This window comes from Maylandia zebra, linkage group LG8, assembly GCF_041146795.1.
Source record: "Maylandia zebra isolate NMK-2024a linkage group LG8, Mzebra_GT3a, whole genome shotgun sequence".
NCBI lineage: Eukaryota > Metazoa > Chordata > Actinopteri > Cichliformes > Cichlidae > Maylandia > Maylandia zebra.
This window is the reverse complement of record NC_135174.1, coordinates 2,654,184-2,681,084: the sequence shown is the minus strand read 5'-3', so window position 1 is coordinate 2,681,084 and position 26,901 is coordinate 2,654,184. Positions and strand designations below refer to the sequence as shown.

General features: G+C 39.5%; 1 protein-coding gene across 3 annotated transcripts; it reads right to left on the bottom strand.

Moving 5' to 3' along the window:
- Positions 1-14,325: 14,325 nt before the first annotated feature.
- Positions 14,326-23,821, bottom strand: chrm3b (cholinergic receptor, muscarinic 3b). Of its 3 annotated transcripts, none has more exons than XM_076887181.1 (6): positions 23,715-23,821; positions 20,120-20,241; positions 19,616-19,713; positions 18,792-19,087; positions 16,804-17,507; positions 14,326-16,687 (listed from the first exon to the last, which is right to left on the bottom strand). In XM_076887181.1, exons 2-6 carry the CDS (start codon positions 20,232-20,234, stop codon positions 16,173-16,175), a joined length of 1,728 nt encoding a protein of 575 aa, XP_076743296.1. In that variant the 5' UTR covers positions 20,235-20,241; positions 23,715-23,821; the 3' UTR covers positions 14,326-16,172. The 3 variants fall into 3 exon arrangements, with proteins under 3 accessions (XP_076743296.1, XP_076743295.1, XP_076743294.1); XM_076887180.1 differs by having other exon boundaries at positions 23,711-23,737; XM_076887179.1 differs by lacking the exon at positions 23,715-23,821 and having other exon boundaries at positions 20,120-20,306.
- Between the last annotated feature and the right edge of the window lie 3,080 nt (positions 23,822-26,901).

The following is a 26,901-nucleotide window of genomic DNA, read 5'->3' as shown; positions in this document are numbered from 1 at the left end:
AATCAGATTTAAACCTGTGCATCTGTGAATACTTTCAGCCTCAAATGCACTTGAATTATCCATTCAAAGAGAGTTGTTCACAGTGGAAACACATGGGCTCTTTAATGACTCTTCTTTGTGAAACATCTTTAGCAAGCAAGCAATTTATTTATATAGCACTTTCAGAACAACACAGCTGAACACAAAGTGCTGTACACTTGGCATGCCACAAATGATACATGAATAAGTTTAAAAAAGGAGAGAGAGATTTACTCAAAATAAATAAATAAAATAAATAAAAACTTAAAATAATACATTTAGCACAAAATAAAAAGTATGCAATGATAATTAGAATTAAAAACAATAAAATGAGCACAATAGATTAAGAACAATAAAATCAATAAAATCAGGGTCATACTACAGAAGCGTAGAGCTGCCACCCAGGCAAAAGAAAAATACAAGTGTATCACGTTATAACGTGAAAAGTTTATTGTTCTAACAAGATACTTTTCCTGTTTGTACAATATACTATCATATTTGTACAATATACTTTTCACGTTTGAACAACATGATATCACGTTATTACAATATACATAATTATCACGTTCGTACAATATGAATATTATATTGTACGAACGTAAAAAAAATACCATTACAATAACATTTTTTATTGTAAGAACGTAAAACGTGTTGCGTTCGGAAACCCAAATCCATGGTAGTTGTGGAGAGCTCACGCTCTTCAGAACTGGCACTTAACTTTGAATGCCCTGCTTTCAACATGGACACAAACACTGATAGCCCACTTCTGAGATTTCTTCGGAATCGTGGTGTACCTGAGGACTGTCTCTTACGAATGCTACAAGAACACGTAAGCGCTCTCTTGAGGGGGAAACTTGTAAAACTCGCTTTTTACGAAGTTACAGCGTCTAAAAATGTGACATATTGCTAAGTTAGCAACCACAGCGGTTTTCGCTTCTCTCGCTTTGACTGCGTAAGGACGTAACGGTAGGCTGCATTGGTGTGGATCTATATGGAATGGAGAATGTAAAACAAATTAACCCGCTGTATAAAACTGGGTCGTTGTATGACCACATGTTACTACTTAACCCGTATGCAGATTCCAGGTTTCTTAAATATATCACTATATTATGTGATGCACAATGTTTCCTTGTTTATCTAAAAACAAATGAATTAAACTTTGTTTATATTGATATTTGGCTTCAATTAAAAAAAAACAGTGAGTTCAACCCTTTGTGCTCTGTGCAACTGAAAGATATGTGAATACTAATTTACTTTTTCAAAGGTGGGCGTTGTATATACTGTAATATTTCTATTAATAACATGTTAGAGAATCTCATTAATGTTGCTGGCATAGAGAGAGGAAAAGAATAAATGCTAAATATTGATGCCTGCCACTAAAATAATAACAGACAATTATCAAAACACATGTTAAATGTACATACATTTTTTAGTGAGGTACCTCATGTGGTGTGGCAGCAGGTATACCTTGTACTTCTGTATAGTAATAAATATCTCTGTTATTACAGATTGATGTCACAGTGATTGATTTCATGGATGACAAGACCCTGTCTGGTTACATCCCAACATATGGTGACCGGATAGCTGCCAGACGGTTCTGCTTGGAAAACAGTGGTGCAAGTACTAAGGAATCAAGAAAAAACTCATTGCTCGAAAAATTAAAGGAAAAGATGGGAATCAATGAAAATGAGAAGAAACCTGATCATGAGGAGGCATTTGTTTCTAAGAGAAAAAGAACATATGCAAAAAACAACAAATGGGCTGAGAAAAAGACTCGAAAAATTGAGTTAGGGTGGATCCATGAAGGTAAACAAGTGAGAAAGCGCAGAGGAGGAGGAACAAGGACCTTTGATGTGCCCAAAGACTCCAAAAAAGCTGACATATTACAGTATGCTAAAGATCTTTTCTTTCCAAGTGGAAAAAGCAAATTTGGAAGATGGGAGGTGTTCAGTCATGACATATTAGACTATCAGGAAGAGGCCGTATTTGATGAAGATGTCACAGTTGGAGAACTCTATTCAGCACTTAAAATGGGAATGTTGAGATTTTACTTGTGCACAAGAAGATTTTCCAATGATGAAAATGGAGATGAAGAAGCTTCTCACACTGTTGTGATCTCATCATCAGAATCTAGGAATGCTGATGAAGATGTATTATTAGACACATCTGAGGTAATGATTGGACCCCACCTTGGAGAGCCTCTGCCTTGTCAACTTGATGACACTGTAATAGATGAACCATTCCTGCAGTTTGAGGAAGATGATCTGGTCATCACATCCATTACACTTCCTCCAACAAACACAGCAGTCAGTAGTCCAGATACATCTATAAGCAATGAAGCAATAAGCTCTGCAGGATCATATGATGTTGTCTGTGTTACCATCAAACTTCACAGGGTTACTATTCTGGAGGAGATGATCAGCCAGTTCAAAGATCCAGCACTCCTCATACACCCTCTAAAATACACCTACATTGATGAAAAAGGAGCTGATGCAGACGGTGTATCAAGAGATGTGTATGCTGCATTTTGGTCAGAGTTTGTGGACAACACAGCTGAAGGAGAGGAGTGCAGAGTGCCATCACTGTCTCCTAAATGGCAAGAAGAAGAGTGGAAATCCATGGGTAGAATTTTACTGAAGGGATTTCAAGACCATGGATATTTCCCTTGTCGCCTTGCTCCTGTTTTCACAGTGGCACTCATCTTCGGTGAGAATCAAGTATCAGATGATCTGCTGTTTGAAAGTCTTCTCTTTTACCTAAGTCAATCAGATAGGGATCTGATAACAAGGGCACTAAAAGAAGATCTTTCAGATGAAGACAGGGATGAAGTGCTGGATCTCATGGATCGCCTGGATGTATCAGTGCTTCCAACCAAAGAGAACTTAAAAGGCCTTCTTCTGAAAGTCGCACACAAACAATTAATCCAAAAACCAGCATATGCCGCAGAGAAAATGTCCTTAGTTGCAAGCTACTTCCTAAAAGAAGCTTTTCAAAGCCCACAAGATGTCCTACAAATGTATGAGGATAAAAAGCCAAAAACAAGAAAGCTTTTGAAGTTGCTTACTGCCTCTCCCACCACTCAAGCAGAGAAGCAGAGCTTCAGATTTCTGCACCAGTACATCAGAGGACTTGATGATACAGGGCTCAGAAGGATGTTCAGGTTTCTTACTGGGTCAGATGTCATCTGTGTTGACAAGGTTGAGGTACTGTTCACGCCTGTGGATGGACTGGCACGACGACCTGTGGCACACACATGAGGCCCTCTTCTGGAACTACCATGGACATACACGTCCTACCCAGAACTACGAAATGAACTGGACAATGTTTTGGCTGCTAAAAGCTCTTATGAGTTCAGCATAGCTTGATTAAAGTCCATCATGTTTAAACCAAAGAATGAAAGGTTTGCACTAACAATGACTGGCTATGAAGCTCTAAAGTTTGTTAAACCCAAAAACAGGGAATACATCATTGTATAAAAAAAGAAAGAGCTTAAATTTCAGGGAAGTGTTTTATTTCATATTTGAATTTATTTTCAAAAATTGTGGATAACATCAATTTGTTTCCACCATGAAAAATGTAAATTTCAGTTTAAATTTTCATACTTAAAAGTTTTACTAGTTTAAATGTTAACTAATTATGTTTAATAAGTTCATATGGTTAGCAGCAAGAGGTGAACTATGCTTATTATTAGTTCTTATCATGTGTCAAGGTCCTTTTCCACAGGTCTGTGGTGCAGTTTTGTAGGATACAAAATGTCTGCTATAGAGGGGATGTTTTGTTTAGTAATAATTCAATTCAATTATTTTCAAGTATATTTTTTTTACCTTTCCACCAGTCATTTGTTTAGAACATATTTTAAGGGAATAACTTTGGAAGGCAATGTGTTTGATGCAATAGTTGACTGGAATAAAAGACAGAAAATTGGCACATAAGTTAAGTTTTGTAGTGTTTATCAAGAGTCCGTGTTTTCTTCTCCTTGAACACAAATAAAAGGGAGGTTAACATCTAACAGTGTCTGTTAATTATTAAATAATGCAGAATTTTTACATTTACCAGTTTACAAGAAACTGTTCGTGGATGAATAGCAGTTGCACAATGTGTTCAGTAAAATTGAAAACAATATTTCATGAATGATAATGTATAGGATCAGCAGTTTAAAAAATGTTTTTTTGACAGTCTTAAAACAGAAATCAGATATAATAGAAATTCCGTTAAAAAATAATTGGAAATGCCAAAAGGTTGGAGTACGCAGATTTGGTTAAATATATTTAGACATGCTTGCTTGCTACTATCTTCAACCGAAAATCCAAACAAAATAATAATGAATGTCTTTTCTATTGTTTATTGCACAAATAAAACATTGTACCCAAAAATATATGCGTAAAAATTCCCAAAGCCCAATTATATTTAGGTTTATAAGTCCTTCAGTATATAGGCTCTCAGGAAGAGATACAGTTCAATGGATTCATCTGTTGTGCTTGGTGGAAGTAAGAAGTTCTCTGACATTATAAGGCAACACAAGCTGAAAACGGTTTCATCACAGGTATAAGGTCCTCTCTGTTGACATTCTTGCTTACAAGCATCCACTGCCTCCCGAGAAACCTCTTTCAGATGACCCTGTCCTCCAAAGAGATGAGGGATGGTGTACATGAGAATCGGACGTCCACTTGGAGCAACTGCATTTCTGCTTCTGCGTATTATGTGGGTGTTCCACATATGTGCAACTTGCTGCAGCTCTTCCTATTAAATATTAAAAATTAAAAAATCTCATATCAGTAAAAGAACACATTTCTCTTGGCTCAACATGTTACCCAAAACGGCGCTGGCACGGCTGGCAACCTTAACCCAATTTCCCTCGGGATGAATAAAGTATGATCAATCAATCAATCAATCAATCAATCAATCAATCAATCAATCAATCAATCAATCAATCAATCAATCAATCAATCAATCAAAAGCACCACACAGTGACAGTCGGAAAAACAGAGTTCATCAAAAATACTCAACAACAAGAATAACAGTGGTAGACACGTGATACTTTGGAAAAGTTTAAGTAATTTTCACATCCAATGGAGTGAAGCGAGCATGGGAGTTATGTGTTCTCTTTTACGAGTTCTGGTTAAAAGTCATGTAGCAGCATTTTGGACCAGATTAGAGGGTAAAAGTAGTTGACATCCAGTGTGTGTGTACTTCTGTGATTGGATGGTTTGTGCCCATGGAGAATGTAAACATGGACCCCTAGATCTTATCTGAAGCTTTTAGTGCTTGGTCAGAATCACTAACCAAATGTTCACAGAATGTCATATGATTTCATAAAAAGTTATGATTATATTGTGATAGACAAAATCAGAATCATGAAGAGAATGAGTATTGAGATCATGTTGGAATCATACAGTCAAGATATTGACAAGAGATTCAGCTAATGATAAATCCTGTTGAAATAAAACATGTAAACTAAATTAGACATGAAGGATAATGTGTTAATATTCAATTGAATATTCATATGTGATAGAGTTAATGATAGCTTAAGGTAAAGTACAAAATGGGAAAAAAGAAATTTTTATTTAATAATTGTAATGTTTGAATTTAAATCATATATATCAAAGGTCAGAGAGAGAGAATCAATAGAGTATGACTTAAAATAAGGCGGTGTTGGGGAATACATGTACTGGCGTTACGTATTTAAAATAATATTATGAGTAACTGTATTCCATTACAGATACCGCTTAAATAGGTGATTATTAGAATACAGTTACTTTGTTATAATAAATTCAATTCAATTTTATTTATACAGTGCCAAATCACAACAGTCACCTCAAGGCACTTCATAGCGAAAGGGCTTGCTCATATGACCCCCTATGAGCAAGCCCTTTGGCAACAGTTGGAAGGAATGACTCCCTTTCACCCAGAAGAAATACATGGATTATATGGCAGTGTTTTCCTGTTTCATATGGAATACTGGTAATTCTTCGCATTGCCGGAAACCTAAACAGAACACTCAATAAGCTCTGACCATGCAATGCAAACTCTGTTTGCAAGCAACCAAGTCCAAAACAAAAGGTCCCTCAAAGGCACTGGAACTCAGGAAATAGTTAAAAAAAAAAAAAAAAAAACAATTCAGGAGGCCGACCCGGAGGTCGATGGCACAAGAGTCCCTCACAAAGAAGTTCCGGAAGCCGCCCATGTGGATTGTAGGGGCGTCGTGAAAACAGTTCAGGCGGCCAACCACGCCAGCGAAGAAGTCCAGTCAGCGGCCTGGATAAAGCGGCAGCGTGGCTACCGCAGGACCAGAAGAGGCAGGACCAGGCGTTGACAGCACTGCAGGCGACGCCGTGGAAGCCGCAGGTGGTGACACTGCAGGCGACAGCGAAGGCTGGACGGGCCGCTCAGACCCTCCAGCGGAGGCTGAAGGCGGCTGAACGGGCCCCTTCGACCCTCCAGCAGAGGCAGACGGCTGAAACAGTTCTCTTGAACTGCCAGCGGAGACAGACATGGGAGTGGCATGGGAGCCGCGGAGTGCTGGATTGGCTCACTCGAGCCTCCAGCAGGAGCAGAAGCTGGGCCAGTAGATATTGGGACCCCTGGCTGAGTGTGTAGCTGACCAGGTGGTGGAGTGACAAACAGAATTGGTGGGTGAGCTAACAACCGGATGTTTAACTGAGTTGCTGGCTCCGCTGCTGGTACCTGAGCTACAGGGAGCAGAGCAGGAGACTGAGCTGATAACCAAAGTGATGGTTGAGGTGAGAGTGGAGCAGATGGTGGAGTAGATGACTGAGCTAGGGGCTGTGTTAATGGTTAAGCTGCACACTGGGGAGATGGCTGAGCTAAGGGCGACTGAGCAGGAAACTGAACTAGTGGGGACTGAGTAGGGGCAAGTTAGCAGGAGGCCACGCTTCAGGGGACGGAACAGGAGACTGAACTGGAGCCTGAGCAGGTGACTGCAGTGACAATTGTGGTAGTGGAGCTGGTGGTTGGGAAGAAGGCTGAACTGTAACCTCAGTAGGTGACTGAGCTGATGGCTGCCGGGCAGCGGACTGAGCTACAGGCTGAACTAACAGCAAAGCTAATGACTGAGCAAACTAAGCTGCGAGGGTTTTTAGAAGGGTGGCTGAGTCCTCCTTGCCTGGGCCACCCATGCCAAACAGTTCAAAACAGAGGCTTGCTCTCAAGTCCATGATTATTTGTTTTAGTGCTTTAATGTCCAAGAAACTGACGGGACACGTAGTGGATGACAGGAAGTGATCAACAAACACTACCTCCAGTTAGTGATGTGTCCTGTGTGTCGAAGCTTCGAATCGCGCGTCGGGTAATCGCGGGGGCGTTTTTCTGAAGCGCGTATCGAGGCTTGCGTTGATTACGTATGCAGTGACGTTCGAGGCCTCGCGGGCAGTCCGTACCACGTGACTGATTCGGGAACTGGTTCACCGGTTCGCGCCAGATTCGAAATAAAATGGGCAGCAAAACACAGCTGATTCCCCCATCACATCGTGTTGTGGAATTGGATTACGTACGTGTTACATAGCTACTGGAGTACTGGACACAAATTTCTTTATCCAAACTTGTATAAACTTGCTGTGGTTTTTCTTGCAACCCCTGCTTCATCTGTGCCCTGTGAGAGGATATTTTCAAAAGCAGGAGAAATCCTCTCAAAAAAGAGGAACCGTCTTAAGCCCAGCACTGTGGAAAAGCTGCTATTTTTGAATAAAAACAAATGAAAACTTTACCCTAGTGTCATGAGCACTGTTATAAAGTCACAAGCACATTCACATCACAACTCCCTCCCTTTTTGTTTCCATGTACATTCCTGTGTTAAGCTGCCAATTTATTATACACAAACATTAATTAAATTAATATAATATAAAATTAGTATAGTATTAAATATAACTAATATTTAGAGTTCAGTTATTGGTGTCATGAACAATAGTAATTCCTTTATTCATTCAACTTGAAGTGCCACACACTAGTTTGTGTCATCATTGAGATGTACATAAGCATGATTACGCAGTTACACAATCATCCCAAAAACTGTGTACTGATAGTTTCCACTTTCTCTTTTGTATCAGACATACTGAGACAATATTCAGGATAAATAACCATGAAAAACAATTTATTTATTCAGTTTAGCGGTTTACACATCACATCACTATAATCATTGAGCCCGTTTCACTTGAATTGTCCACTTGATGACGCAGTAGAGCAAATGAATCATCACAATGCTTCGAACCATGAGTCGACCAGTTGGATGGGAAGCTTCAGTTCATCATGAGGCTTCATCTCACCATCACTACCTCCAGTTGCTTCTTGTAGGGATCCGCAGCATGGATTATCCTCCGGTAGAAATTCCCTAGTTGCTCTAACCATTCCTCCTCCAGGCAAAATGTGAGTCTACTGAGTCAATTTTGTGGTCGTGTCCTTTGTCTTGATTCAGCTGTGTGCAGGCAGGAAGAGGACCGTAAATGCAGAACTCACAACACACGGGAATAACTCAAAATGCAGCTTTATTGCTGACACATGGAAAAGATGCAGAACTAAAGTAAACTGGAAAATATAAACTAAACGTCTCCAAGAGGAACACACAGCATGAGGGAGGACACAACACTGACACAGAGAAACACAAGACTTAAATACACTGGGGAATAACGAGGGGAATGATGTGACCAAAGGAAAGCAAAATTCAATACATTCACCTAGGACACAGACCTTCAAAGTAAAACAGGAAACATAACACTGAGCTGCAGAGTTGACTAGGGGATAAAGCTGACAGGGGAGACAGAAACACAGAGACCAAAGACAAGAGAGGCACATAGAATACTAAATACTGGGTCAGTGACCCAGGACCATGTCAGAAAGTAAACATATTACTGATACAGAAATAGTTTTCAATACGAGATCACTGCAAAGAGCGCAGCCTTGCCTAATGTCCACCCTGTTACTCATTAAGTGTGCCTATGCCAAAAGGCACACTTATTACTATTGCTCGGATTTATTATTCTTATTATTATTATTATTATTATTTTCCTTTTTCAGCCTGAAATTTTCGCGCGTATATATGTTATATCATTTTGTGCGGCTGGATCAGGAATAGTGTGCTATGACTTTTGGTGTTTATTACTTCTATAGTTTTTTAAATATGAATATTTTAATGCAAGTTTTTGCCCATTGAAATGAATGGGAAGGAAAATGAAACTTACCGGTAAGTGAAACTTAATTTGTGGTGTGTTGGCTCACTCTAGTGGTATGTCCCCGTATTTGGATTACCATAATGACAACAATATCAACGGCGCGCACAGCGTCGGTGCTTTCAGGAACCATTGGAATTCTTAAGGTTGCGCGAAGCATTGAATAGTTACGGTAACGGCAAGGGTGTATGCTTGATGGAAAACTGCATATCCCAAAAAAAACTGCATGCCTCTACCCAGTCAAACAATGGCGGCTGCCACTTCGTTTAATATATTCCTCTTATTCGTGTTTCTAGGTCACAAAGTAAACTTTTAAGATATTTTCAGGTGAGAATGTAGGTGTGTAAACGTCAAATATCTGCTCGTTTTGTCAAAACATCCCATATTGGCAACAGATTTTTCACGATGTTGGCTAGCTAGCGCGGCTAGCTAGCCGGCTAGCGCTGCTTCACTCAAAAGCACCCAGGCTTGGCTTTCAGTGAGGCGTCTCTAACTCCTTTCATCCCCGATCGCTCCGCAAACAGTCTTTGTCTTAGCTGGACTTATTTTTCGTTTATATGGGCCGATGATGCTGGTCGATGAGGAAAAACTAACTGAGTTGTTTGGTGGTGGCTAACGCGGAGCTAGCTAGCTAGCCACCGGTATGTGTCTCTTTCCCCTCGTATGTGGGGAAAGAAACATGCGAGGCGGCCGCTGATCGACCGGTTTTCAGGCGAGAATGTAGGTGTGTAAACTTCAAATATCTGCTCGTTTTATCAAGAAGTCCCATATTTTATCAAGAAGTCCCATATCTCTCACGATGTTACTGCTAGTGCCGCATGGCAGCTAGCCGGCTAGCTGGCTAGCGCGGCTTGTGTGACACCCAGGCCGGGCTGGCTCACACATAGGCCGGCTCACGCTCTCGTTCCATCCCCTAGTCTTTCTTGATGACTCTTGGTTGGCTGCTGGATTTATTTTTCATTTATATGGGCTGGTGATTCATTTATTCATTTTAGTAACGGTAAAAACAGTGAAAGGTGGTGGATTGTCCAGATGCTGTTCGATGTGGAAAAAATAACTCGGTTGTTTGGTGGTGGCTAACGCGGAGCTACAACGGAGGGCAGCGGTGTATGGTAAATGGTAAATGGCCTGTATTTATATAGCGCCTTACTAGTCCCTAAGGACCCCAAAGCGCTTTACATATCCAGTCATCCACCCATTCACACACTGGTGATGGCAAGCTACATTGTAGCCACAGCCACCCTGGGGCGCACTGACAGAGGCGAGGCTGCCGGACACTGGCGCCACCGGGCCCTCTGACCACCACCAGTAGGCAACGGGTGAAGTGTCTTGCCCAAGGACACAACGACCGAGACTGAAAGGAGATGGGGAAAAAGAGAGATGCGAGGCGGCCGCCAAGCGACTGGCCCTGGCTTACACCGAGAGTGGTTCTCTGTCTGGTTTCACCCCCCTCACCCTCCCTCTCACGCCGCCGGTACGAGTGTCCGGTGAACTGAATGTCAGGTAAGACGTTATGTATATTTTCGTTGTGCTGACTTTTTACAATCAGTTACACTGGTCGTGTCCAAATTCATGGGCTGCATCCTCCTGAGGAGGTCGGGTAGGCCGGAAGTAAACGGCCGTGAAATTGGACGGTCTAGCCTTCAGATTAGCGTCGCCGCTGTCTCGGTGGAGTTTAATAAACTCAGCCGTCTGCTCCTTGCTATCTAAAATATAACAGGACACTGGCGTAAATTCTCGACTGTCTCATACTTATGTTTAATCAGGTTTCTGTTTGACGTTTAGTCAGCTGTGTAAAAACCAAGGAGGAGGGAGATTAATAAAGTTTTATTTTATCTAATCTAATCTAATAACTTTAATCTCAGCCAAACCGATTTACTCACGAACAAACAAAACACTGAAAAAAGCCCAACAATAACATCTGTAGGTTGTCTAAGTGAATTATATATTACATTTAACCCGAGTAGCGAAAGTCCGCGATGGTCTGAAAATGATGTGCCAGGAGTTGTGCCGTTCTCGGCCGCATCAGTAACCCTCGAGCTCCCGGCTAGCTGTCGAGCTGGTGGGTAGCAGACGTCTCCGAAAACGTCGAAGCACTTTGGCAAATATGCGATATCTTGATAAACCGAGCAGATATTTGATGTTTACACAGCTACTTTCTCGCCTGAAAATATGTTAAAAGTTTATTTTGTGACCCAGAAAGATTAGTAAGAGTAATTTTAAAACTTAGTAGCAGCCGCCATTGCTGGAAACTGGAGTTTGAAACTGGAGGCAGGAGGCTCCGGTCCATTCGCACCAGAACCTCTCGCCATAAGAACAGTTTCTTCCCCTCTGCTGTTGGACACATGAACAATAACCTTATGACTGTTCTCACCCCTAACACATGACCCTACGCTGTGTTGACTGCATCATTCCATGTTTGGCACTGATCACCACCTGCACTCATGTATATATCATGTATATACCTATCTATTTAGCACTTTTAATTTTTAACTTTTAATTCTTATTCTTATTTTCATGTCTATTTAAGCGTAATTTATGACAGTATGTTTGCACGGAAGCAAACGAGCGGTGTTTGGTTTTACCATAGTTCATGGTGGAGAATGGCTGCTCTGCTGAGTTTTGCTCTCTGTAGCCTTTTGAATGGCAAACTACACTGATTAGCGGCGGCATAGGCACACTTAAAATTTCTTCAGAAATTTTCGCTTTCTAGTTTTATATTAAGATTTAAAAATCTAGTTGGTATTGCTTTCAGAACTGCACATGATTATTTGCAGCTAGGAGGTTGTTAATGCTAGCTGCAAATTGTTAATCAAGTCTAACAGTCTACAGTCTATGAACTAACCTCAGCCAACACCAGCTAACAATGTTAGCTCGGTAACATTGTTACCGAGCTAACATTGGTAATAGTAGTAAATCACACAGCGATAGTACATTCATGTTGTTGTAAAAAGCTGGACAATATATCAGGTAATCCAAAGTATTCAGAACACGTTACTCACATTAAGTAACTTAACAGAATACGTTATAAACTACATTTTGGGGCATGTATTCTGTAATCCGTAGTGGAATACATGTTAAAAGTAAGCTTCCCAACACTGAAATAGGGGGACCTTATATCTGAAGAATGTTGGCATCATATCATACAATTGTTTTATAATTTGCTCATATTTGCTCACTAGCACTTTTATATAGCCTCTGTAGAAACTATCTACACCCTCACTTATCTTAACTGCACTACTGTATAGCTCTGTGTAAATAATCATTCTGTACAGTCGATAATCTTTAATCCTACAACTGTTTACAACTTGCATAGTTCCCATTTCTGTATAGCTGTATATCTCAGATTCTGTAAAGTTATTTATTTCATATTCTGTATAGTTTTTCATATTTATATCCTGTTCATAGCCTGTACATAGCTTGTACTCACTACAGCCTGTACATACTTATAGTTATAGAATATTCACAACATACTTCATACCGTGTACATTATAACATACCATAATAGACCCATTTCTGTAATATACTTACATATCTATATTATTGCTAATATATATTGTAATATATCTATATCACTAAAGCACTTCTGGATGGACGCAAACTGCATTTCGTTGCCCTGTACCTGTGCATGTGCAATGACAATAAAGTTGAATTCTATTCTATTCTATTCTATTCTATTCTATATGAGCAAATGAGTATAAAAGGGGGGTGGAGGCCATTATAAAGGGCAATTGTGAAGGGCAATAAAGGGCAATTGTGTGCTATAGGATATGTCGGGCTTTTTTTGATCCCCTACCTCGTGATAATTAATGTCTGTATTTTTTTCCCTTGACTTTAAATGTGGAATACTGTACATATTTTGACCCAGATATTGATATTTGTAACTTATGTGCCTGTGTTTTTTTTCCCTTCTGTTTGTATTTGGCTCTGCTAATTTGTTGTTGTTTGTCTTGTTTCCAAAAAATTCAATACATCATTGTTTTATTCACTGAGGAGATGATGGAGCGGGTCAGTGCTGGGCTCAGATCTAACCCCCGGCCCAATCCCTTTTTGTCCCCCATAAACCCCCCACCAGAGCGGCCAAAGGTTCGCCCTAACCCTAACCCTCAACAGAGCAATCGAAGTTACATTGCCCAGCCTTGCCCCCCTTAGTTCCTCCTTACCACCTTCATGCCCTGTCTCCGCAGTCTGATGTGTGATGTGTGGAGGGTCCGGGCTGCGAGGATTATGGCAGTGGCGACTTTTCCCAGGAGAAGCTGGGACCCTGTTTACTAGAAGGTTTTAAAATCTCTGTACTTTCAGGTGACAGAAGGAGACATGTGGCCTGGTCAAAACACAGAGAGCTGCACTCTCAAAGATCTTTAAACATAGTAAACATACCTTGTGTGCCACAGACTGCTCCCAAACACGAGGGGACAAGTAATACCTCTAAAACACTTAAGTTGGCTTTATTAAACGTTAGATCTTTAGCTGGGAAAACATTTTTAATTAATGATTTAATCACTGAGCACAGCCTTGATTTTATGTTTTTAACTGAAACTTGGTTGGACCAAAGTAACAGTGGAGCTGTTCTCATCGAGACGACCCCTCCTAACTACAGTTTTATCAGTGAGGCCAGGGTGAGCAGGAGAGGAGGAGGGGTTGCTGTCTTATTAATGAATCATTTCAATGTAAGCAGCTATCTCCTGGAAGTTTTCAGGCTTTTGAATATGTGGCTTTACAGCTGAAGGCCCCATCCATTGAATTGTGCTATACAAAAAAACTTGCCTTGCCTTTATAAAAAGAAGGCTTGTAGGAACATTTGAGGTTGTTCTTCTCGGTCTTCTGGGGATGAGCAAAACATTGTATTTCAAGGTTCATCGGTGGACCCAAAAATTGGTTTTAGATTTTTTGTACATTTTAGGTTATAAATTCAAGAAGACTTGAATTTCCTTTTTTTTTCTTCTGGATTACAACTTTCAAGGATGTCTACTGTGGTCCTGTGGATTATAACTTCAAGAAGATCTGGATTTTTACCTTATTCCTAGGGGACTGAATTTCCAAAGGGAGCTACTTTCCTATTAGATGATATCAAAATGGATGAGAGATAAGGGCATCATGGCCAAGGCTAGGGATGGGTATCGAGGTTCCCAGGAGTCCAATTCCTTGGAATCTTTACTCGCATTGAAGTGCTTTATTCTTATCAATTCCCATTTCTAGCCAATGCATACCCATTCTCTCTTCAACAGCTCTCCTTTCCAGATTAGTATTAGAAATGAGCATTAACTCAGGTTAGATTAATTGGATAAGTATAATTAAATATGATTTGATTATGTGATCATTATTTTTTGGTTGTGCTTTTGCTTTGCTTCTGCTAAATTGCTTTAATAAAATATCCCACATTAAAATAGTCTAAATTGTGGACATTCCTTTTTTAAGCCTTTGTGAAATAGTAGTGGTAAAAACCTGTTTATTTTTATAACATTTACAGTGTTCTTAAAGGTTACTGTAACCTTACAAATAACAAATCCTTGAGGACTACTGAAGGATTTTTCAGCTCACTCCAATAAATAAATTGCTGATAAATAAATTTGCGGGTCACTTAAAGTTTTCTGCAAAACATTTAGACAAGCCAATGATCTACTGGGTGAACATAGTCTTGTCAAATGAGACTAAAATTAAACTCTCTTGATCTCACTGCACACATTGTGGAGGAGGAGGAGAAATGGCACCTCAAAAACACCATACCAACCAAGTTTGGAGGTGGAAACACTATGGTGGGGATTGTTTTTTGTAGCATGTGGTCATGCTCAAACTTGGCAGACTTCATATAACTAAAGGGAGGATAAATGGAGTGATGTACCAAGACATCCTTGACCTGTTGCCATCAGCCATGATGCTGCATGTAAAACAAGGGTAGACAATGCAAGACAATTCCCAAACACGCAGAAAGAAAATTCTCAATTGGAGAAAGAAAATGCATCTTGTGAAATGGCCCCGCCTTGAATCCATTTATAAATCTTTGGAAAGAACTAAAAATCCAAGTTCACACTCTGAAACCTTTAAGATTTGAAGACAGTTTGCGTGAAAAAATGGATCAAAGATCACACCCAAGCAATGCAAGCAGCTAGTTGTACTAAGTATTATATAAATTTCAGTAAGCATGCTCAATACTTATTCCCTGTATCATTCTGTATTATTACACATTATTATTTGAATTGAATCCAGGAAATTATAAATCCTTCAAGATTGTCATTTCATAAATGAAACTAAAATTAATCTACTTGAACATCGTAGTTATTAAGACCAGTACAGTGTGTCATAAAGTAAGTGCGAAAGTGAAGGTCAGAGATTTTACACAAAGTCATTTTATGGGCTCAAACTTTGCAAATATTCAAGTTTCTGAAGATTTTATTTTTATTGTATTTTTTTTAAGTTAAACTGAGAGTTGTTTTTTCACTGAAACTGATTATTTGGCCTCAGGGTGGAGAAACTGTTTAATCCATGAGTTATTTGGACATGTGGGCAATGTAAAGATACACCCACCAAAAACACTGAAGGTGATATATTCTAGTGATTCATCTGTATTACTATGTAATATCTGGTGACCAGTTTTTTTTATGGATATGACGCTAAATACATGAAACGTGATTATTTGGAGTATCTGTGGAAGATAATTATCCATTCCAAATGAAGCAATGAAGATACAATATTTTGGACGATAGGTTTTTCTACTACAGTAGCTTGGTAAAAAAGCAAGAATACAATAACATTCAAATTAACTGTATTTATATATAGCACCAAATCACAGCAACAGTTGCCTCAAGGGGCTTTATATTGTAATGTAAAAACCCTACAATAATAACTACACATAAATTAATAGAACACAAAAATATTTGTGAGGGTGAATTTCAATTAATTATGCTTCCATTAAAGTTAAGGCATCCAACTCTGATTGTGGATTAGAAAGTGCAGCTTTAAACAAAGATCCACACTCTACATGGGGTCTTTCTTATGGAATGCCACAGCCTGTCTCTGATAAAAATGAGGCTTGTTCTTTCTTTGATTCCACTGACACATTAAAATATCTCTAAAGGTTGTCCTGAAGGTCTTGTTGCATAAGGCATAGCACATGGGGTTGACTGTGCTGTTAACATAACACAACCAGTAGCCCAGAGCCCAGAGAGTTTCAGGGATACAGTCCTGACAAAAAGTATTGACCAAAACCATGATATTATATGGTAACCATGTTGTAATGAAGGCAAACAGAATGGCGCTAAGTGTCCTTGCAGCTTTTTTCTCATTTGCCTTTTTTTCGTTCTTGCGCTTGCTGATCTCCGTCTTGGCCTTGGAGGCAAAGCGTTTGGCCACTGCAGCGTCTTTCATGGTGATAGCTGTAGGTGACAGGTCAGCAGAACAGGAGGTTGCTGCATTTGATCCTCTTGGACTTATGTTTGTAGACAGGGGATATTTTTCCTTGTTTTCCTTCCCCTTTCTAGACTTCTTACCATCTATATAGATATATTAAACATCAAAAGGGACATGTAATGAACATTAAACATCATGTAGTAGGGTATTTATTAATATATTATGAAAACAAAGACCACTAAATAGGTCTATGTCCAACCTTTTGAAGATCTTGCATCGACTTCTGCCTCTGAACCTGACTGGTCTTCTGAATCCCAGGCCTCGTTATTGTTAAAGCTGTCACAGCTACTCTGTTCTGCTGGTGGTGATGTGGCATTTAATCTCTTGGATGCATGGTGAACTGGCAGAAGAGATGAAATCTCAAAGCAGAACATGTTGCATTTCCCTCTACTTTCTACGCCTCCTGGTAGGCTTGCGTTGTTCTTCTCAGAAGACAAATGATTTAGTCCATAGCTGCTGTAGTTTTGGGACCTCACCTGGTGCAGCATAGCTGCTGAGATATTCTGGTTGTTGGGTGTACTTTCTCCACCTTTTTTTCCACTACTACCCCTTTCATGTGGAGCCTGATTTGGGTTGTTCCCTGACCCAGATCCCTTGAGACCCTGTACATCTTTAGCTCGCTTCTCTGTCTCCTGATAGATCTTCCAGAACAGGATTGCCATAATAGTTACTGGCAGGTAGAAGGCAGCAATAGCTGTACAAAATGTAATTATAGGCTCAGACAAGAACTGAATGTAGCACTCGTTTGGCTGTACTGTCCGCTCACCCACGATGTACTGCCAGAACAGAATGGCTGGGGCCCACAGAATAAAAGAGATAGACCAGGCTAATCCAATCATGGTCATGGCCCGCTTGGTTGTTCGCTTGGCCCGGTAAGTCAGTGGTCTGGTCACAGAAAAATACCTAAGAGGATACAAAAAGAAGGCAGGCAACTATTTGAAGCTGTTCAGAGTCAAAAGAATTAGATATTTTCAAACCCATGACGCTCATGAAAGCTTTGTCATGGCTATGGATACATTTCAATCATAAAGCATGGAAATGTTTGTGATTCCAATACATGTTTTATGTATTTATTTTTAAATCATTAAAATTTATACATCAAAATACATGACCGTAGATAGTAGGGGTGCAACGATACACAAAATTCACGGTTCGGTTCAATACTTTGGTGTCACGGTTCGATATTTTTTCAATACAAAAAAAAATTGTTCATGCCTTTTTAATTTGTCATTTATTAAAATTATAAATATATATTTTAACTCAAAAGTACAGTTTTTAAATTTAATGTTGCTGAAACAATAAAGGGATAAAAAAAAAAAAATCTATCTGATGGAGAAATCACTCATCTTTGGAAAAGAGTTTATTACAGAGAAATGGCTCTTTCCAAAATAAAAGCTATACTATATGCTTCTTCTGGGCTATATTCTCAGCAGCATATTAAACATATCAGGTCCCCATAAGGAGAATCCTGTGCTAACGGCTGTCTAAATGACTCGGGTAAAGTTTGTAGCATGCGTGCTTGTTGTTTTTGTCTGCTTCCACTTGTCTTTGCACGAGGATGATGTCGGAGTAAATGTGCAGTCATATTCGTTGTGTTCCCACTAGTGCTGTCAGCGTTAATCTGAAATGACGTTAACGCCACAACACGGCAAATCTCCGTTAACGAGTTACCGCGGATCGCCCCGTGCCTGGGGCTGGACGGCCAACACGTTAACGAGCTAACTGTGCTAACACACTAGCTCCCACCCATGTAATTGAGCATTGCGTGGCACATCCGACACATTGTTTCACTTTTGTCCATGATGCGCTTACCTTCAGGGTCATACGTCACATGAAAACCAAAATAGTTCCAAACGGCACATCTGAATGAGGGTGGGGGAGGTTCAATTTGCCATGTTGCAAGGAGAGCTTAACTTCTGTCTCGCTAGCTTGCCCTGCGCTCAGTGAATCTGCGTTCGACTACTCCGCCTAGGCTGCACTGTCGAGCGCAGATCCACTGAGCGCTCAACACAGACAGCACCGTCAGAAGGAAAGTTGATAAAATAAATTAAAAATGTTGTATTGTTCGACACATATGCGTACCGAACCGAAAGCACCCGAACAGTTCAATATCGATACGATATCGATCGTTGCACCCCTGGTAGATAGATTTACTTTACTGAATTTTTTTTTTAAAATTCAACTTACCTGTCAAAGCTGATGACTAGCAGATTCATGACAGAGGCATTACTGGCCACATAGTCTATCGCAAGCCACAGGTCACAAACAACTGGTCCCAGGGCCCACTGGTCCATGATGATGTAGGTGGTATACAGATTCATAGACAGCGTTCCAATGGTCAGGTCAGCAAAGGCTAGGCTCAGCAGATAGTAATTGTTCACTGTCTTCAGTGCCTTATTTACCTTGAACGACACCAACACTAGGATGTTGCCAACAATAGTGACAAGAGAAAGTGATCCAGTGAGGAGGACAATTATGATGACCTGAAGGTGAAGACGTAGGCAAAAATCAAAAACGAACTGCTTCCTTAAACTCAACAGCCATTGTGCAGTAAATGACCTATTACTCTATATAGTTCCTCCAAACCTATAACACCTTTAGGATAAATGAGGAACATACAGAAAACTATTCACTTGTCAAGCAATGGTTCAAATGACGTGCTTTCACTGCAGATGTCATCCTGCATCACTGTCAGTTTAACATTATATTACATGTGGAACAGTTTTGTTTGGCAATAATATCTCAATCTGAAAAAAACAAAAATGTAACCATACTTGTAAAAAGTCTCTTTATGAAAATAAATTTTCATGTATGCAAAGTTTGCCCCGGAATATCTACTGTACGCAAAACTTTCACAGGAGCCATCAAGTCCCTAGACCCATGAGCTGAATTTTTGGTGGTAGTTAGAGTTCCATGGCTTGGTACTGAAGCAATGGAATTTATACAGTGAAGCCCTAAAACAGATCTAATAAGATCAAAGTTAAAAGTACAACTGTTGCCACAACAGTTACCTGCCAGATTGTATGCCCTCCTAATGGATTAAACTCATCTGGAGGCAGCATTAATGTTCTGTTATCTGCTGAATTGCCCATACTCTGGTAGGAGCCACCTGAAAATGTGGAGAATATTATTATTGTGAATCAATTTTCTCAACTAATAAAATAACCTAATTTGGAAAAAACAAAGCAATGATTTGAAATTATTGTGCCTACAAATCATATTTCCATTTCAGATTGCCACAATTCTTTTCGCAGCCTTACATTATTATCTCTCTGTCACCAGCCTAAAGTCAAGTGGCTTTCTGTTACATTTTGGTATTTTTTGCTTTTTTAGTTCTTTGACTGTCCTTCGTATGTCTTCTTTTTCCTCCACGCATTGTCCTGCAGGAATATAGGCATAATCTTAAATTCTTTTGTTTTCTTTAATTTCCTATTCCCTGCACGTGTTCTTTCAGATAGAATATCATTTAACATGTACACATATAATTTACACAGCTTTACAGTTGTGGATAGTACCTAAGATAGCAGAGTCAGCTTTGATGATGGTATCTGGCTGGTCTCTCATACCAGGAAATCTGCTGGTAAGGAAGTAGACAGGATCAGAGCTGGAGGTCAGGTTCATTTTGACCATGACACATCTGAAAGAAAAAACAGAATAAATCATTTTAATACATAAAAATGAACGATTAAGGAATTCAGCTGATACTTTTACAAATGACAATAAGGTACCATTTCAGTCAGCCAAGACATGTTACTTTATCCAGACTATCCAGTCCAGCTTGTCAGCATTAGCAAGGTGCAATCATATGATTTACTGATACACCTGATCACTGGTGCAAAGTGACAGACTAATAAATTACTAGCATTCACTCACCAAAGCACATAAATGTCTTGGACTGTTGGTACCTCATAGCAAGCCATAATATTTCTCAAATCAATTAGATTGCTCCAAATATCACAAACCAAACTGAGAGGTCCAGTTCAGTGACTCCAGTTGACTGAGATGAGTAGTGGTGTGCCATACTACACATTCTGATGCTGATACCAAATAAATACAAAGATGGTATTGCCTATACCAATACAGATACAAACATTTCATATCAGCTTATAAAGTCAGCTTAGGGAAGAGTATATATCAATCGCGCTGATATCAGTCTGATACCATTACCATCATTGGTATCGATATTGTCAATGTTTAGATCGATCCACCCACCTACAGAGTGAGTCCTAGCAAGCAGTTTGGAAATAGCTACATGTCAATCACACAGAAAAGTCTGAAAAGTAATTGATTGCCCTATTGTGATTACCTCAGTTTTGGAATCACCCTCAATTTACCTTTAGAGGTACCAGTGTTATTGGCACTTTCATGTTGGCTTCATTTTTCAGCCTTAGAGGTTACGAGGTTACTTGGTTGTTCCCAATTCCTTAAGTCACACCGAACATCATGTAAGGAGGTACAAAGTAACAAAGTAAATAATTATCTAAAGGTCATAAGCATTACAAATATCTTTACAAACTGGTTACTTTGGATAGTTTCTCTCTTCATAAGGACATTATAATGGTCAGATTCTTTTTAATAACTCATCCATTTAGATACTAGTAAGGTATAAACTTAGAGCGGTGGCTGCTTTGATTGGCTCTTGCACAACGTTTTTCTACTCCTACTTAAATCTAAAAGCAGTTTTGCTAAAAGTCATTCACTAGTTTACACATAATCACAACTGTTTATTCTATATGCACAGCATATGTGTAAGGCATTTTCCCAATCACACATACACATGGATACATTAAGAGTTTAGTTTCTTGCTCAAGTCTGCTTTAATGTGCGGACCGGAGAAGCCCAGTGTGAAACTGTGAAAAGAGCTTCCTAAAAGAAATTCCTGTATTGGAACCATAGCTTTTCTTTCTTTGGTACTGCCTTTGGCACCATCTTGTGGTCATTGTAAATAGCAGTATTGCAAAGGATGTGAGCCTGTAATAATCACTGTGGTTACACATGGGGGTCACTAAGGAGCTTCCTTTTTGCTCAGTGGTTCATAGACCGAGCATCGCAGTGCAATAATCCTTTTAATCCTTGCTTAATATGGCTTCATTTCTAAGCTGCTAGCTTTTTGACTATCTTTTGGGACTGAGTACTGTATCTGTGATCATGGTTATTTGCAGACAAATTAAATGTGTCTGTACAGTACTGTTTCTCTAGGCTGCTCATATGTTACAGTTATTGTTATTTTACTTCTGTAATAATACACATACAATTTGCTTTCTTTTATGTTTTACAAATATTTGCATATTTTTCACAATTAAACCCTACCAAATACAACAAACCATCTGTGCCTTAGAGGATGCATTGATAAAGGATATAACAAGTTAGCTATGTAGTTGAAAATACATTACAGTCAAAAACTTGTAATGAGGACAGCATAAATTCAGTCAAGGCTGTTGTGAGACAAGTGAATTGCCTTAGAACTTAAAACGTTTTTATTGTCATTGTACAGTTGAATGCACAGCAAAATTAGGTAGCAAGACTACAAAGGTGCAGAAGTAAAGAAAACAATATACAATAAACTCCCACACTGTGGGAGTTTGTACATGGGCATCATAATAGGATATAATAAATAAGGGTAGAATGGCTATGGTGATTAAGGATAGGGATGGTAATTGCACATCTGCCAAAATATTGCACAGGGAATAGTGGCAAGTACTTCTTAGTAGATGTATAAGAGGTATAAATTTAAACATGCTTCTTTATGTATGAAAAACATAGTCAGCCATCCTTTGTTCACTGAGTGACTGCAGACATGTAGAACCTGCTACCAATCCAACAAGAGCCCAGTAAAACAGTAAAACAGTTCTCTTAATAGAAGAACAAATTCAAACTCCCCAGCTTACCAGGTAAGATCCTTCATCATGTTTGACCTCTGTCTGTCTGCCACAGCATCCTCTTAACCTGCCTCACTGAAACCTGAACTTATTTTATCAACAGGACACTGTAATGTAAAGTCAGAGTGTAATCTTGCACAGGATCAGTGTGCAATACCTACATACTTTCTCCTGTTCAAATAGTTAAACATCACATTGAATTTTAGTGCTACACGTCCGACATACAATGGTCGACCTAATCCATAAACTATTAAATGGCATCAAACACGGCCACACTGAAAGCCAACTAAACGAAGCTGCTGTTTACGTGAGCAAACACAGTGTGGAGGGTTGGTGGTTTGTAACATCAGTTCTTATTTCATCTTTTCTATAACACAGTTTTAAAAAACTGTGAAAACAGAGTTGTTTACTTATTTTCGATACTCAGTTGAACGTGAAAAGAACAAGTGACATATTAAATGTATGTATTCACATTTACTATACATTTACGTTTAAATCCTTTTGCTTTTCGCAACCCAAATTACATGAAAAAACAACCCCTCTCTTCCAAAGCATTCCTGGCATCCTTTTTAGATTTTGACACTTTTTGCCGCATACAAACTGCGAGTCACCTTGTATATGTTGACTATAAAATTAGAGCAAACCTTCTCTAGATACATTTTGATTGTCCTTAGTATTAAATACGCAAGACAGCACTGCATTTCCACAAAAGCTGACAAACACTGAGAAATCTTTGAACAGTATTATAGCCTCACCATCCATCGCATTGGTGATTCTGGCATAGATTAGCATAGCCTGTAAAGAATAGATGACATTACTAATACAGGCTGTACTAATTAAAGCCAGAAACATCATTTCGTCACAGAAAATCTCTTTGGCTGGTGTTCTTAGAACTGATGATAATCTTGTAGAAGAGAAACATTTTAACCTTTCAGCTGAAGAGTGACTTTTACATAAACAAGTCAACAAAACACACATTAAAATAGAAGAATCAACTAAAACGGTAAGTACTTAATCTTAAAGAAAGTACATGAAAATACTCTGCACATGCAAATCCTTTCCAATAAGTTATGAATGAAATCAAAGACAGTCTCCTTGACTTTACTTTAAAAATTTGCATTTAAAAACAATGAGAAACCTCTCACTAGTTACTTAAGGAATAGTAAATGACTGTATTTATAAAACCCTAACTATTAGACATTGAATTACACATTGAATTGCTCTTACCTACCCACTCTTGTCTCAGTATCTACTGTGATATCCTGATGGGAAACTTAGCTCTACTCATGCAGCGTAGAGTTTTCTTCTGTAGTTCAGTGGGTGAGTGACGGAATCCTCCAGCTCCGCCTTTGACCAAAGCTTTGCTTCTTTCTGCAGGGGAGGTTTTTAGAAGAGTACTTTTACAAGTTAGCGTTAACTAGAAGATGTTGTGAGGGATCTGACCAAGAAACTGTCAGATAATAAAATGACCTTATGAACTAAAAAAGATACAAACTGAGAATTAAATGGAATATATCTTTATGCATGATCAGTCATCCATCCCAAAAAGTTGATTCGGTTCATCTGGGAAATGCTACATACAGATGAACAGAATCAACCAAATTATAGGAAGATAACACTAACTTTTGAAAGGACAAACGCCCCTTTTCCATTAGTACCTATTCACACCAACTAGACACAGCTTGCCACGACATAACAATTTAGAACCACCTTATGTCCGTGGTCATTGTCATAGCAACATATGTGAGCATCCCACATGAACAAAGCAATAAATGTGGGCGTCGAGGCAAGAATATACCTGCTGCTCGGTCTGTGGCTTTTTGTCAGACTTGGAGACCTCTGTGTGGTTTTTTGTAGCAATTTTCCCGTTTTTAAAAATGGCAAACCGTGGCGAGCCGTGCCGAGGAGGTACTAATTGGAAAATGGGCTAAAGATTAGTTTTCTGTTCTCTTTGAGAGGTTGAAACTACTGAAACTGACATAACCTGATATTTGTCCATAACTTTTTAAGCAATTTACTAGAAAAAAAATGTAGTCAAAAGACAAAAAGTACACGACCATCTATTATGGGTATATCTGACTGGTGGTAAGTTGCATTAAACTGTAGATATCTGCAGTATAAAACACAGGACTGGATACACCTTAAAACCAATTATTTAAAACATCAGCAATGTAAAAAAAAAACAAATAAAGGAAAAGTAATGTAATATAAAGTAACACAGTGGCTTTGAACCCATGTGTGAAACACTTTTGTCGAAGTGGAAAAAATGACAGGAAGATCTTACTTTGTTCTCTCTCTGTCTCACACACACACACACACACACACACACACACACACACACACACACACACACACACACACACACACACACACACACACACACACACACACACAGTCCTTCCAATTTGAAGACTGTCCTGACCATATAAGGACATATGAATGTGTCACTTTCATATGGCAAGCGAATGGCTGCATTCTCATGACACCAAACACGCAAGATCTGTGTCCAAAATAAAATTTAGCTGTAAATAACAATCTGACTTCCAACACTTTCCCCTATTTGCTTACTAAGTAACTTTTAGCTTGAAACTCGAGGCAGAGATATATTTCCCCCCAGAGAGGCCTGGAAGCTGAAGGAAGCACATAAAAATACCTACAAGACACAACAGCAATTCAAAGCAGTTAACGTGGTCTACAATAAAGCTACCAGATCAAACTACTAGATTAATTACAACACTACTCAAGTTCAACTGTGCAATTTTTACCCTTTATACACTTACCAGTTACACCTAGTCACAGTTCCCCATACCACCCTCTGAAAAAGTCATGTGTTCAGTAAGGGCAGAAAACCTAGACACAAATACAATGGTGAAGCTCCACCACAGAGTTTATGCTACCAAGTCTTAGTCATTTAGTACAATTTAGTCTCAACCCTAGGGTTCAGACAGCTACTTCTGGTGAGTATTTATGCACCAATTCTACCTCCACCAAAAAGCAACTAGAAACCAGCAATTTTCTAGAAACCAGGGAGAAAGAGAAAACATGGTTGGTCTTCTATAGAGATCAACCACTTAAGCGTACTAAAATGGATGCATGGCTCTTGTAGCTATACTAAGAACACGTTAAACCCTAAATTCATGGGTCTAACAGCAGAGCAAAATACTAACTCTGCTTTCCTCTAACATCAACCACAGAATAACTAAATAATGTAACAAATCCTAACAAATGCTATCTTGTGTGGAAGTTCCTAAGATATTAGTCACAATGCTAAGTATCATAACTACTCAAGAAGCAGTTACACTAAGTTATCCAGTAACACTGACTCAATTTCAATCTCCCCATTGAGTCTAAAGATCCTTGATCAGATCACATTTCTATATTTCATTAGTAGGGAAGGGTTCCATCTTTATAAAGCGGCAATAATGCTGTGTGGATTGAGACTGAACAGTGGTTTCATATGAACCAAGTGAAGTTTACTTCAGAAGATTTATTCATTAACAAATGTGCTACAAGGGACCATTTGGATCTTCACTAAGCTACCATTATCCAAAGTTAAAAATTTATACAAAGACATAAATAAAATCTATTTTTTTGCACATTATCTACAAGTTTTTAAATTCAAAACAAAGTAAAACATATAAACTACTGGTCATAAATTTTAGAACACTCCATTTTTCCAGTTTTTTTTTTATTGAAAATTAAACAGTTTAATGTCTCATTGCACTCTGAAATGAAAACATAGCTTATTTGTGGTGCGTCCAGTGCTTCCCTCCCCATCCCCAACTGCCTCCCGCCTCCTCCTCCATCACACCACCACACATGCAGCGCCCAGTGTCCACCTCTCAATTTTCAATAAATGTAGACATTAAGGGTTCTCAGGGAGGGGCCATGCTGACACCAGCTGCTTTCTGGCAGAGAGTACCATGCCCCTCCCATGGTTTAAATGCACTGGGGCGATCGTGGCTCAAGAGTTGGGAGTTCGCCTTGTAATCGGAAGGTTGCCGGTTCGAGTCCCGGCTTGGACAGTCTCGGTCGTTGTGTCCTTGGGCAGGACACTTCACCCGTTGCCTACTAGTTGTGGTCAGAGGGCCCGGTGGCGCCAGTGTCCGGCAGCCTCGCCTCTGGGCAGCTGTGGCTAGGAGCTATCCTTCACCAGTGTGTGAATGTGTGTGTGGATGGGTGGATGACTGGTTGTGTAAAGCGCTTTGGGGTCCTTAGGAACTAGTAAATATACAAATACAGGCCATTTACCATTTAGATCAGCACGCAGCAACATCACATATGAGTCTGTGGTATGAAGGGGGCGGGGGGCCAGGAGGAGGAGTTGTCTATCTGGTTGGGGTCTGAGATGCTGGACCTCCCTGCTGCTGCAGGACCAGGGACGGTCTGCTTGTCTCCATCCCACGGCAAAGGGAAAC